General features: G+C 38.7%; 2 protein-coding genes across 4 annotated transcripts in view; both read left to right on the top strand.

Moving 5' to 3' along the window:
* Positions 1-5579, top strand: part of LOC108878813 (inactive N-acetylated-alpha-linked acidic dipeptidase-like protein 2) — a 330935-nt gene extending 325356 nt beyond the window's left edge. Inside the window, exon 19 of the mRNA XM_051077222.1 lies at positions 304-5579. Coding sequence (XP_050933179.1) covers positions 304-562 — 259 coding nt within the window. The 3' untranslated portion in view covers positions 563-5579. The remainder of the gene's footprint in view (positions 1-303) is intronic.
* Positions 5580-7015: 1436 nt separating this feature from the next.
* The window catches only part of si:ch211-51h4.2 (uncharacterized), a 67829-nt gene continuing 60026 nt past the window's right edge, over positions 7016-14818 (top strand). For 2 of the 3 annotated variants that reach the window (XR_007814943.1, XM_018669800.1), the window contains exons 1-3: positions 7016-7203; positions 13170-13211; positions 14365-14438. Coding sequence is in view for 1 of the 3 variants with exons in the window: in XM_018669800.1 (XP_018525316.1) it covers positions 7059-7203; positions 13170-13211; positions 14365-14438 (261 nt within the window). In the remaining 2 variants the exon portion in view is untranslated. The remainder of the gene's footprint in view (positions 7204-13169; positions 13212-14364; positions 14439-14818) is intronic. The other variant, XM_051077330.1, reaches the window with a different exon arrangement.

Raw genomic sequence — 14818 nt, forward strand, 5'->3', positions numbered from 1 at the left:
CTTTTTTTTGAAAAACAAATAGGCTGGCTACAATAGTATTACACAAGTAAAATGTCAAAAATATTTCAGGTTTTAAAGACTACCACTATTTACCACTGAGTAAAATCCTCCCACACCACATGGCTTAAGAATAAATCATTTCTTACATATCAGAGGTAGAATATTGACTTTTTGATATCTGATATCATCAGATAAGAGACTGTGGTAACAGTCTGGTAAGTCATATTCTACGTGCATGAACTAAGTTATTCAGTGACACACTCCTCTCTCTCCCTCTCTCTCTCTCCCTCTGTCTCTCCACAGGAACCTGTTATACAGCCTTCCAGGAAAGACTCCACAGTTTTCCATCCTCAGGTTCTCACAGGAAGCCATCCTGCACTGCAATGTCACAAGCAAAGTCGAACACGAAGGCGTCAAACACAACTCTGCCAACAAGGAAGTACTTTGCCACAGCACCATGAACCAGTCTCTGTCTCTCATCCTCAGGGCGATCCGCTCAGCGGAGAGGCTGGTGTGCTTTGGCTTGGATTTGTTTGAAAATTACCCGAGTGACACAATATGATCTTGAGCGACACAGACCCAAAGGTGAGCTTGGATTCACTCAACAGCAAAAATCTGCCTCTGATCAAGTCAATAAAGTTCAAATATACACTGAAAATATTAAAACACAATTGACCCTCTCACCGACCTCACCCAAAATCCTCTCTTACTCATCATAGTAAAATCCTGGAAAAGTTGAGAATCCGAGGAAATCCATACATTGCTTGACACGCCATCCAGGATATAGTGAAGAATTTTAGGCCTTTTTTATGGAATGATTTTCATATTAAAGGTTGTAAAAGATTTGTCTGATTGATGAATGTATTGAAACTAACATGTTGCACATTAGCTCTTAGATATGCAAATAATACTGACACAGTGAGGTCGTTTAAATTGCACTATACTCTCTTCCAATGAAAGCAGACCAGTAATAAAAGGCATATGGTAAGTTTTAGATTATTACATTTTCCTTCAGCAGACACTTGCTCTGTTGTGTAGAAGACTTTTAGCCATCCTTTCCTGGACAAACCCCAGCACTGAGTCCCAGAGAAAACTAAAACTGCGATTACCTGATGAAGAGAATGTAAAAATATTTAAATACCATCTCTACTGGTGCAGCCATGGTAGAGAAAAAAAGTGTTTACATGTGTTTACACTGTTTACACTCAGAGTCACTTTGTGACAGTAGCTGATTTTATAGTTTTTTGTTTGTCCATAAAGGCAAATTTTAGTACTTTATAACTTGGGTCTAATTGTTGCTTCTCTGACTATGGATAATGCTAATGCTACACCCCCAACTGACATAGCAGAAATATGGGAAATGGGACTCCAACAAAACAAGGTATATCTGGGCAGTTTCCTAAAACTTTCAGCCTGGTTAGTTTATGTTTCATTTGGACTTAGAATCAAGTGTTTTCACTTATGTAAAATATTGTTTAACTTTATCTGGAAGGCTTTATAGGGCTCTCTGGGATTGCCTACGATATGTGTTGTTTTGGTCAAGTTGTTTTTCTTCTAATCTCTACAATGAAGGCGGAGAGTGTCAATTTAACATCAGGTGGTCAAATTTATGAGAATAAGACCCAGGTTAACTGATACTGGAATTTTATTTGGATAAATTATTTAACTGTCTCACCTGACACCTTTAAATTTCTAATACCCAGTTATCCATGAGGGCCTTGTTATGCAATAAGCCATTCTAATAGTCTACTCAGCAACACCATTTATCTGTTTTAAAATCATTGTATGCCATGGCATCTGATGGCTCGTGACCTGATTAAAGAGCAATAACAACATTTTAAACTAAAGCACAAAGGTAACTAATGCTTTAAGCAATAAAAGTGAAATCGTATGTTTTCATCTTGCAGTGTAGTCAATTAACAGCAAAAAAGTAAAATAGTTAAAGTAACTGTTTTAGGTGTGTTTTTATAGATAACTGTAATGGGGGTGTCCTAGGAGCACGAATGTAAAACATTCACTTCACCACTGCAGAGACCCGGGTTCTTCAGTACCTGGTTACCAACGCCTCTGGCTTGGCCCGGAGCCCCAAACAACACCCACAGTAACTGGAAGTGTTAGCAGGTGGGAAGGTGGTGGGGGAACATGTCCTTGTTCACATTAGCAACTCCTACGGTTCCTCGGTGTCAGGTGAAAAGAAGCAGTTGGTGACTCTGTGTCCCCAATGAGAGGCACATGACAGGTACTTTACACCTGCCATGGGCCAACAGATGGGGTTGGCAATGGCAGAGATTAACAACTAAATATGGGAGACAGTGTGAGAAAATGTAAAATTAAAAGGACAACCTACAGACAGAGACGTATTGCAAAAGTCATTTAATAACAGCTATTATTACAAAATCTTTATTTGAGACTAAAATGTTTTAATAATCTCCCCTAACCTGAAATAGCCAATTGCAATACAACCAAATGCTGTCAAACTGCGTAGTTACCCGGAAACACACACATAACATACACAGTTTTGTATAGCATTCACAACAATCTTACAGAGTATATGAGGTGAATACATTGAAAACACTCAAATGCTTTAGCCTAACAGGAAAAGTGAAACAGCAGAATGGGCATCATAACACACATTCCAGCTGGAAGCATTTACAACCATTATGCTCTGTTTGACAAGTGCTCTCTGTCTCCACTTGCTATTCTTTCTCACTTTCTCAGTGTCTGTGCCACACTGTGCAAAGTGTTAATGTTTTAAGTGGCAATAGTCAGTGTTATCTCTCTGCCTCTTCTTTCTCTTCATTCTTCTCACATTCTCTCCTTAATCACAGGATGGTGGCATTACCACCATCCTGTGGCATTACCACCATCCTGTGATTTCTGCCACTGTGCAGCAGTTTGCTCTGCTTATGACAAGAGATTTAGGAGTCTATGGCTGATGTGATAGTTTGCACAAGCCTGAATAGAGACCTGAGCAATATTTTTTTTTCTATACTGTAAAATTAGTAATTGACACTATGGTATACAAAAAACATTATTACTGTGAGGAAAGGTATATGTTGGTCTATGGTTCTCACGCTGTAACCAATCACTCAATGTAACTAACCAAAGCTGCAAACCAGAGATCAGCAGCTCTAGCAACCCTTACAAATTACAGGGAGTCATGTAAATCAACACTTAGTCCTCTATTTAAAAAAATGCTAGTAATTGGGGCTTCAGGGTTTTTTTTATGTAGTTAGGCATGATGTTTGCTATAATAGTATTTGTGAGAAAAACATTGAATAAAATTATAAATTTTATACAATGAAAAACTGTTTCATAACTTAGCGTATTTGTAATAGTTTGAATGTGATAGACTTTTTTAGCATGATGGAAGGGAGGGAGGGCGTGGGTTGGGCTTAGGTTTTGCAGCTTGTAATTTCTTATTAAATCTAAATTTTGTAGAGTTCACACACTTTTGAAATATTCTGAGAAGTGATTCAGGATTTGGAAAAATACCATCAACACTGTCTACAATTACTTCTTAGACAGCCAGATAATTGATTTATTGTAATGTTTCGTGTTTCCACAATCAAAATGATGCATTCAAATAAGTTAATTTTTAGTCTTAAAATATGGTGTTTTTTTATTAACAACATCTCAATTTGTAGCAAAAATTTAATACACAAAATTTTGTAAGGGGAATTATTCATTTCTAATTATCCAGTTTGTAAATAAGCAGACTTGCAATACTGATTTAAAAAAAAACTTTTCAGGGATCAAAAAATGTATTTTAATTGCTTTGAATCATGTGCCTTTTCTCAGTAAACATAAAACAAATGCTTTAATTTATTACATCATGGTAGCGATACCAAAAAAGTGACAAGAGTTCTAGATTTTAGCTGATGTAATGTAAGCTACTGGAGGTCCTCACCTCTGTGCTGATTATCAGCTGTAGAATCTGATCAGTTACCCACCACTGTGTTGTTAATACATCTGGTTTTAGCTACTTGCTACAGTTTGTGCTTGGGTGCTTGTGATGAATAAACACAGACTGCATGTATACTGTGAAGTGATAATATCCTTTACATTCAGTCTGAATGCATCTGTTGTACTGGCTGTTATGTTAATAACAAAATGTTGTGCTAAACTAGCCTGCTGCTTGCTAGTTAGCTAGTTAAAACAAAATATAAAGACAAAATAACAATACTGGAATGATATTGTGTTGTATTATAATACTAGGAATTCAATCACTCCAAAAATCTCTTATGCTTTAAATTGAAAAATAAATGTTTGATAGGTGTTTTTAAATGTTGTAAATGTTTTGAAAAAGACAAATATACCAGACTTACATACAAATCAAGCACATTAGTGGGCAACTAATCCAATAAGCCAGTCGCAATTTCCAAGGAATGAACAAGTTAGTGATATCCCTCCTACTGATTTTAAATCACCACCTTGGATATTAAAATCTGGTATATTCCCCATTTGAGAGAAAAGCTGCATTTTTGGTTGGTATCTGTATATTTTGTAAAACCAATGTATATCATGTGTTGTCTAATGGTGAGCAAGTGTATGATACTTTAGGCTGTCACTGTGGCACAAACTTAGCATACTGTAAGCAGCACCAAGTCCTAGACTGGCAGGATTTCCTGTAGGTGTCATGGACATGTGACTGACATGTAACCAGCATGTATCACTGACACAGAAATACATGTGTGACAGTGCACATTACAGTTACTGTATATTATAATAATACCTTTGATTTTGATTCCACTTGGCCTGATGTGTTACAGCATGACAAGTCTGCCTCACAGCATGAATCTTTTGCATCTGTATGGCTATTTTATTTAGAATTGCATGGTAATACTGTACATCTACGCTGAATTTCATTACACTCATTATTGTGCTATGGCTTCATGCCTTTATGTTACACTTTTCTACATAAAAACCTTAAGTGGTTCTCAAGCGTTTTTGCTTAAAAGGAAAAAAAAAAAACATTTGTGTGTTTTGAAAATCTGTTTTGACTACAGCATTCACTGTTTTAATGTCAGTAAACTAACATTATATAAATATGATGATCTGCAGCAAGATAAAATGCATCATTGCACAACCAGGGCCTACACCCAGGGTCTCATCTCACAGGTTGAAAAATACTTGAGTTGGTTGAACCATGAACTGTCTACTATGTACAGTATTTATTGGAAAAATGTAATAATATGCAATGTTGTATCAGTTTAGTAGAATTAGACAATACTGGAAATTGCTATATTGTGGACTTTGCACAAAAGTGTGATTCTTCTCTGTTTGCTCCAAGTTTTTGCATTTACCAAGAATTTCTCACACTGTATTCTGTTATTTGTTTCTGATTTATACTCGTCAACAGCAACAAAAAAACAAGACAATAAAAAATATTTTCATTGTTTGAAATTGTCTGTAAACCTATGAAAAGTCTGAAAATGTAACTTTTGACCGACTCTCAAATACAACACTATTATTATTATTTGTTGAATCATTTGATGATTCAGTATAGCCTGGTTTTTGTATGCATGACAAATAATAATAACTAGCTTATGCAGGGATTTTTCTGGCATGTTTTTTTTTTTTTTTTTTTTGTCCTCTTTATTGTTCAAGTCTTGTTGAATTTTTAATGCAATAAAGAAAATTTTAAACTTTTGCCTCTCTTACTGCTACTGCCACATACAACATGTAAGACATTACAAAAGGCTGTACAATGTGGGATAATCAGGGATAATCAGCATCACCAATACCTGCAGTTAATTCCACAAACATTTCAGCAAATTTAGACCAGTACAAAATCTTGTTTAGCTGACCCCTAGTGGTTTAACTTACTGGAGTCATGTAGAGGTATGGGTCCATAAACCATGACATCACTTTGGTGCACTGCAGGCGCAGCAAAGCACACCTCTGACCAAAACCAATGAAGGAAATGGCTCATGGAACACAACAGAGGTCCCACGTCCCTGCCCCGATGGGTCAGAGCTATTTTGGTGGCATGACTGGGACTTACATAATATTTAGGGAGTAACTTAATATTCTGGCTGATCAGTGTATTTTGTATTATTAATCTGAATCTACAAAGAAACTAGTAGCTATATATCTTTCAAATAAATGTAGTTGATCAGAAGGTGAAATATTTGCCTAACTGTTGTGATGTAGAAGTGTAAAGTAACACAAAACAAAAAGTAAAAGTAGTCTACCTCAAAATTGTTCTTAAATATGGGACTTGAGTAAATGTACTTGGTTGCTTTCCACCACTCGAGGGGAGGTATAGCAGCCAGTCAGATCAGGTGTAGAAATTTTCCACATACAGAAAATAAAAATAAAAAACTAGAAATACATTAATGGGGAAATTAATATATAAGGCCTTGTATAAATGAAATGGTTCCAAGATGAAATAAGTGAGAAACTATATTGGTACATGAAAGTAGTGTGTATTGCTGATACCTAGACAGAAAACTAGTTTACAAGACAAGAAAGGTATGGGATTTTATCACATACACTAATCATTTTAAAATACATAAATGAGAAAATAAAAATAGGAAAAATGTTTATTTTATTTTCTGCATCTCTTATGAGCCCCAATACAATCCTGTCAGTTCTAAATGTTGTTTATAGCACTGTGGGACCATTGCACTTCATGTTTACTTATTCCTCATGAGTTGCTATAACATTTTGTGTTAGGAGAAAGAGCTGAATTGGTGTACTTCTGTGTATAAACCATTAGCTTTATAGCTTTAGGCTACAGTATTTTGGGGTTTCACTGAATTGAAGTCTTACTGGCTTTTGCTTAGAGAAACTGTCTATAAAATTTGTGGCTGTGGATGCTACATGAGACCCAAGAGACAGCTCCCTGTCTGTGCTGGATTTATTAGTTCCATCGCCTACTTCTCTAGTTGTCATTTTAATGTGGTCATACTGTCTCATGCTACACCTCAAAGCATTGCCGGGAACGTGCAGCATCCGGAGGACCGTGCGCGTTCACGCGTCGCTAGAGAGAGGGGGCGGGAGAGGAGGATAGAGGGAGTGACAGAGGTGGGGGGAAGAGAGGGCTTTTGAAAATGATGGCGACCGTTGCAGAGGATTTAAGAAACCAAACCAGTCCCTGCCCCATCCCCGACACCAGTCTCAGCACTCTGTCCATCAAAATAACGCGGAAAAATCAGGATAGACACTGGAAGTTGCGGTTTATTTACCTGCAGTGCTGTGAGTACCGACACATTACGACGTTTACGCTCAAACGCCGGCACAGGCGACACAACCCCGGTCAGGAAATGCTGAAAAATGTGCCGCCTCACAATATTGACCGACATTTGGTTTGTCACTACAGAGTAAATGCAGACATTAACATAGGCACACTACAGTATGAACCGTACCTCCATGTAACGTGTTATTTAAGAGGTGGTGGACTGGGGTAAACACAGGCGAGGACAAACATGGAGATGACACAAATTCCAGCAGTAAATAAATAAATAAATACATTTTGCTCATACTGTAATTGGATAACCTGGTTAGCCAAACATTTTCAGTGAATCACTCGGATTATGCATTTAATGGTTACTTAAGATTTAACGGTTTAAAATCACTACAGCATGTAATTCCTGTAATGTCTCACATGGGTTGTTTTAAAAAGTTGAAGTAGGTGGTGCCTCTTTTTACCTTTTAGCTGGATAAATGAATGTATGCTAATTAACTTGCTTAAAGCTGTCTATTAAGTTAATGTTTCACTATAATTGAAGTGGCTTAGTTACAATTCTCTTTTTTCACAAAATTTAGAAAAACAAAGCATAATCAGAGGTTGCACTTTGTCAACTCTCATATACATTTTTGTTGAGATGTTGAGATGAAATCTGACACAAGAATAGGCTTTACACAGACTCTGTGATATTTTTAACAAGTCAATCGAGCTCTGTAGCCTAGAGGTAGGTTAGGTGATAGTTTGCATTTGTGAGGTGACAGACTGTTGGGGAATCAGGTGAGAACAATCATTTAAAGGGATCTATTGGCAGAAATGAGATATAATATACGTAGGTTTGTTTTTATTTATCACCTAAAACTACTAACAGTTGTGTTTTCATTTGCTTAGAATGAGGCTTTTATATCTACATAAGGAACAGGTCCTCTTCCACACAGTCTTCTATGTTGCACTGCCATGTTACCCAGAGTGGACAAACCAAACCAAACAGTGGCTCTATAAAGGGCCTTTTGTGTTTTTATGTTAATGCTGCAGCTTGTGTACAGAAGACGAAGAGGAATAAGGAATAAGGAGAATGGTTGCTGGCAAACTATCTTTTGTTAAAGTATATCTATACAAATGAACCTCTTCACTTGACGGACTAATTAATGAGGTAGTTAACACCATTTTGTGGCCACCGCAGACTCTCCGACACACTTAGAAAGGGAGAGGTGATGGTACGGGTTATCAGTTGGTTGCGATCTGCATTCTCACTGCTAGATGCCACTAAATCGTTCACACTGGTTCTTCAAGTGAATGATTAAAGCTTCTTCAGGGGTCCTTGAGCATAGAACTCATACCCATTTACTCCAGTGAAACTGTTCACTGAGTAGACAATGGCCCTCTTTCCCAGAGAGCATTACCTAGCTTACGACTAGCTCAGCTAGCTAACTTTGTGTTGCAGCAGTAGCTTGATCTTTTTCAGCTCAGTAATGGATGATATTATATTTTTCATAGAGGACATTATAGAGATGGCCAACCTCATTTGTGCAGTATGACCCATAGTAGCATTTTATTGTTAGGCACCCTTTAGCAGCTGTAGTAATTATGACAAGAACAAAGGAGGAAGTTAGATGAAGTGGTCCTGTCTGATGTAGTAGAAAGGAGCTACAATTGCCTGTTCTTGTGCTCCCATGAGTAATGCTTCTGTGCTGTCTTTCAGTAGAGCCTTTTCCAGCTACTAATAGGATTTCTTTATATCAGCCACTTCTATCTGTTGGTGAAACATGCCATGCAGGAGCTTGTCCCTTCATGATGGTTTGTCCTCTCCTTCCTTCTCCTCATCATCGGGTTTCTGCTGTCTGAGGTATTAACGCAGCAGTTTATCTTTGGGGGCCATCCTCCTGATGTGCTCCTGTATCTTTGTTGTTTAATCCTATACAGTGTTTCGGAAGCTCACTACTCCCTGGCCTCCCATGTTCCTCTTAGTGTACAGTCACAGGGTGCTGGACTTCCATACGTTGTGAGGAGTTTTCTTGTCTTGATGTCAGTGGCCTCCATCTCCTCCCATTCTCCAGCTTATTATACTGGCGGGCAATGTTCCCCCTAATTTTTCATGTGTCTGAGCATACACACAAACTCCCTGAGAATTCCTTGGACCACTGTGAGCAACATCAGACGTGCACACTGTCGCACACTGTAATTTTATGCACTACATAGTTTTGTTATGCGCGGAGAAAGCGGAGCAGTGCAGGCGCACAGCTTAGAGGTTACATTGCCAGCCGGGTATCTGATGACTAGCCGGGCATATGTGTTGATGGCTGTTACATCTCCCTAGGGGAATGGGATAGCAACACACAAAGAAAACTTGAAGAGTCAAGGTAGAGGATAACTCAAGAGTATTTATTTTGAATAGCTCTCGGTACACAGAGGGTTGACAACTACATGGAGGAGGATGAGGCCACTGGGGTTGTGCCAAATAAATAAAATCAATAGAACAAAACCAGGCCTAACTACCCCCTATCTCTGAAAACAAAATTCAAACAAAAGGGCTAACTAACTTCCCTAAAAAGTGTTGTGCTAAAATAATACAGGAGGTGGCACCAACCGCTAACCTGGTGTGTCTAACGAAAATCAACTACGTGTGCACAGTGTGCAAGTGTGCAAGTGTACAGGGTACCCCGATTTACCTGTGGTCCTCAACCTCCTTCCACATACGTCTTTTGAAACAAACAATAACTGATAGTGTTCTGCTCAGACAGGCAGGCAGCAAGGGCAATGAGAGAGGGCAAGATCCAGCAGGCGTGGTCCTTTTATTCCTGCTTCTTGGATGCAGGCAGCCAGTCACGGGTCCAGACCATGATTGTAGGTGTAGGTGGCACCTAGAGAGCAGAGAGGTGAGGAGAGAGGGAAAGTCAGGAGAAGAGAAAAGGAAAACCAGGAGGGAAGAAAAACACACACAACACTCTGGTCTGGCAGGTAACACCCCTGTCTCTCCATATCTTCACCGGCAGCCGATCTTTTGGATCCCCACTTAGTGAAACAAACCCCCCTGAGATGAAAGGTTTAAAACAGAGATCTGGTTCATCATCTTTATTTGTGTCATTGCAGTGTCTAAAGGTGACACACTCTTAATCAAGCCCATGCCCTTTTGTTGTGGTGGGCTAGATAAGTTTTGTTGCTTATGCTTCAGAGAAAGACAGTCAACAATCACATGACCCTTCTCATGACAATAGAAACATTCACAAGCCTCATGTGGATGTAATGGTGGTCCCTTAGCCTTTTCTAAAGGATTCTGGCCAGGATCAGACCTCACAGGGTGTGTGACTGAAGCTGTGTCTGGGCGGGAAGAAGCAAACAACTTATGAGTCAATACAAACTCATCAGCCGGTAACAATGGCTCAGACCTTGTTCTTCCCATTCAGATCTACCCTACTTTGTGTAGGTATTTGGCTGTGGCTGACTTCCTTGCTGTCTCCTCATGGTTTCCATTTGCCTGTGGGATCCAAAGGTATTTCTTGCTGTGTTGAACATTTGCAGTGTTGCCCTCTGGTAATTCAACCCCCTCGGTTCTGATCATCTTCCCACTCACTCCTTGGCATACAGCTTGATTGTCATCCTTGTAGAAGAGGTTACTGATGGTTGCTATACTTTGGAAGTGGCATTCGTAGCCACCCTCTGTGATCCAGTATCTGTGGGACCTGCCTAATATTGTCTAGGTCCCCTTTGTGCCATCAAAACATCTCTGACCTGTCTGGGCATGGACACAGGACCTCTGAGGGTGTCATGTGGTGTCTGGCATTGGGGCATTGGTAGTGGATGCTTTGAGTTCTGTGGGTTGCGGGCTCTGCGGATATGCGGATATATATACATATGTGTGTGTGTGTATGTATGTATGTGTGTATGTGTATATATATATATATGTGTGTGTGTGTGTAGTAGAAAGGACAGACACACACACACACACACACACACACACACACACAGTTCAGTTCCTCAGTTCAGTGAGGCTGTAATGTAGTCACGCTTTGGCTTGTGATGTCAGACTTCAGCATGCCTAAAGACAAGGGACAAATGTTTGAGGCATCAGACTCAAAATGCCATTGCATGTCCATTAAGGTCACTTTGTCCATGTTCCTGTCTGACTGTTATGATTCTGTCTCTGTAACACAAGTTATTGAGTCATTATATTACATGCCTCAGCAGCTGTGAGAACACAGACAATATGAAAAAGATTATAATGACATTTCCAATTACTGATGCCATATGTCCCGCAGCCATCTTTAGATGGGTGGTGGAAGAGCACAGAAGAGGATTGATAAGAGAATGAAAAATGATCAGGCTGATTCAAAATGACAGCTTATTTCAAGTCATGATGGGAGGTCCATAGAGTGCAAGTGATGGATTTGACTGTGACAGAAAAGTGACCTGCCTCGTCAATACAGCTATCAACATGTGATGACAGAGGGGCTGGTTGATGGTGTTCATTGTCATCACAGAGGAGGGTCTCACAGCTGCCTTAGCTTGTGTGGGAATCTACTTTCTGAAAATATGTACTGTAAATGTGAGTGCTTTTGCATCAAAATAAGTAAGTATAAATAAAAGTATTGTTCTCTAATTACAATACTGTATCCAGAGGCATGACATTTGCATAGAGTACCACTGTACATACTGTACCTACTTTTACATACATTTATCCATCAGTCTGTATAAGACTTCTGTCACTCTATTTATATACTGCATTGTCTTGAGAGGGCAAACGGTGTTTACGGGTGCTCATGGCAGTTGTATGAGAAGACTACAATAACACACAAGAGGTCTATGCATATTAATAGGTCCATAGAATATACCATCAGCCAATCCTATGGGAATTTATTTTCCCGCTTTAGTTTTTCAGTTTGATCAGTCTAATCAAAGCATCCTATTTCACTGTAGGCTATATGTAGATCAGCTTGCTGGCAGTGCCACAGTCACAAAAACCATCCATGTAGTCAGTTTAGTTTATTCTTCCTTGAGAAGGAAATAGCATCCCCATGTTGTTAGAGCATTGGAAAACATGAAAACATCATAAATATCATACAGTTGTAAAAAGCCCATCATCCAACATTCATACAAAGGTAAAACTGGTACAAAATTAAAAACAACACCACAGGGCACAGTATCTAGTTTGCATAACATCATTTCAGTTGAATTAGTGGTAATGAAGGGGTACTGAGGTTGTGAGCTTCTTTTAACTTTCTTTGATATCTGCAGCTGAAGGGGAGTAATGTGAAGTTAGGTGAAGCAGAGTGGGTGGTCAGGTAATTTGCTATGATGTTGGTTTGAATCTTAGAGCGAAAGTGGTGAGGTAGGACAAGTCTGTTGTGTGAGAATGAATGATCTCAGAGATGATGCGTGCAGTTTTGAGATATGTGTTTCGTTCTACAGCTGTGAGTAAATTGAAAAAGCAGATGGAGCGGTGGAAGGAAACTGGTTACAGTGAAAGCTTAGCTGAGATATCAAGGCTGGTGCTAAAGTTATTTCAGTTTGTGCTGTCTTTTGGTTTCTTTTTTCAACACGTTAGTTATTCCACTGCATTCCTTCCTCTGTCTGCTTTTCTGAACTGTCCCTACCCCTGAAATTGAAGATGTCAATCAATGTCTTTAGTAATTTTGACACAAGCTGTAAAAATTGCTATAGAGCTGACTCAGCGCCACTTTGGCACAGTCTTGACAAAAATAGAATAATTTCAATGAAATAAGTATAATAATAAAGTAAGTGTCCCGTAGATTTTTTTACCGGCAGACAGACAAATACTGACATAAAATGCAAAGCTTAGGTCTAGGACTTGACTTGGAACTTGTTGCTCTTGACTTTGACATGATATGATTTTTAACAATATTTTCTTGTATTACCCTGAGTACCTCTTGACTTTCTGTCTGTGTTGTGAAGTTGGTCTAAATTCTGTGACTTTCTGAATACTTTAATTTATCTGACCAAGCTCTCTTTGTCTTCCTAGATTTCTTGACTATTGCAACAATATTAGGAACTGGAATCTTAGGTGAGTACTTGTATTTTCTTACTGAAGATACAGACATAACAGGAGTTGGTGGATTTGGGGAATATGCTTTCATGTGCATTTGTACAACACAAACTTTAGATTGGGTCTTAGGAAATCACACTTAATGGCCAATAGGGCATGACAAAAATGATGATCATTTCAATTTGAGGGTCACCCACTTGGTAATTGGATTGAGGAACTACTAGATGTTTGGAACATAAAACTGACAACCATGAGTTTATAATTAATTAATTAACATGCTTGACAAACAGTTTGTAGAACAGGTATTTGATGATCAGTTAGAATTGGGCAGCATACATTTTTGCTATTGTAGCTTCAGGAAAACATATATGATGACCAATTAAGGGAACTTTGATGAGTTTAGATTTATTGGATTTGAGGAACACAAGGATCAGTTGGATTTGGGGAACTTGACAAGAGACACACTACAACAAATGGAGAGATCGCACTGTTGGCAGTTCCAGATAGGATAAAGTAACAGGAACTGCAGTTAAGTCTAAGATCAGCAGCACCACTCTCTACATCCTTTACATTTACTACAGAATTAACACCTTTTTCACAGTGTTCACAAAATCTGAAGCTTCACAGTTATTTGTATTAAAATGCTACTGTAATGAATTGCATGTATAGTTTATTTTTGACTTAACTAATATGATGAAAAAACTTTGGAGAGCTATATTTGTTCTTTCTAACAGACTTCTTTTTTTGGAATATCAGTTCATTTGGAACATAATTAAAGCTCTGTCCATCTCTTGGCTTTCATTGGCAGAGCAAATTTAACTGTGGTTTATGAAGTGTAGTTAACACCAGAGAGATTTTAGTAGAGGTGGAAATTACATGGGACATTACATTTAACTACTTTGTTTTCAGTTGGGTCTTCATGTAGTTCCACAAAGGTGGAGCCCCTCCAAGTTAATACTTGTTCAATCACTTAAATCTCATATTGAAATCAGCACTATCCATTAAATTTTATGGTAAGTTTGAGACAGAGCGGAAAGGAGTGTCTGTAAGAGATGAGTAGAGACAGTGATAGACAGTCAGGTTCATACGCTGACAAAAAGTCAGACAGCTCTTCAAATCTACTGGTGGGAGGTGGGAATCAAATTCAGTTCTACATTATATCAATATCTAGGTCTTCCAGTAACGATAGCCCATGCTGGACTGGTGCCTTTCCTTGTCTCCTTTCTCGTTGGCTTTTTTGTCCAGGTAAGTAATAAATGGCCTTAATGGTCTCTTACTTTCTGAAAAGTGGCATGATCTGTGGAAAGATGTGAAATGAGCACAAAGACACAAATGAGATGCGATGACTCATATTATGATGTTAAGAGAGCTATATCTCTAAGCTATATCCCCTGCGGGGACACTCAAAGGTATCTGGAGGAAGAGGCATTGTCAAGACCAAGACTTGACCCTCTTTAAAAAGTAAATAAAGAAAATGTTCTACTACTCATACATCCAAGGCATACAGTGTAAGGAAACAATCCTCAGATATTGACAAGCTTTGCCCTATATTTCGAAGATCCTCCTCTCTTTGTACAAAGTGGGTGTTAACTATATCATAAATTGGTTAAAGAATTTAATGCCCA

Source organism: Lates calcarifer, linkage group LG17 (assembly GCF_001640805.2).
Source record: "Lates calcarifer isolate ASB-BC8 linkage group LG17, TLL_Latcal_v3, whole genome shotgun sequence".
Classification (NCBI taxonomy): domain Eukaryota; kingdom Metazoa; phylum Chordata; class Actinopteri; family Centropomidae; genus Lates; species Lates calcarifer.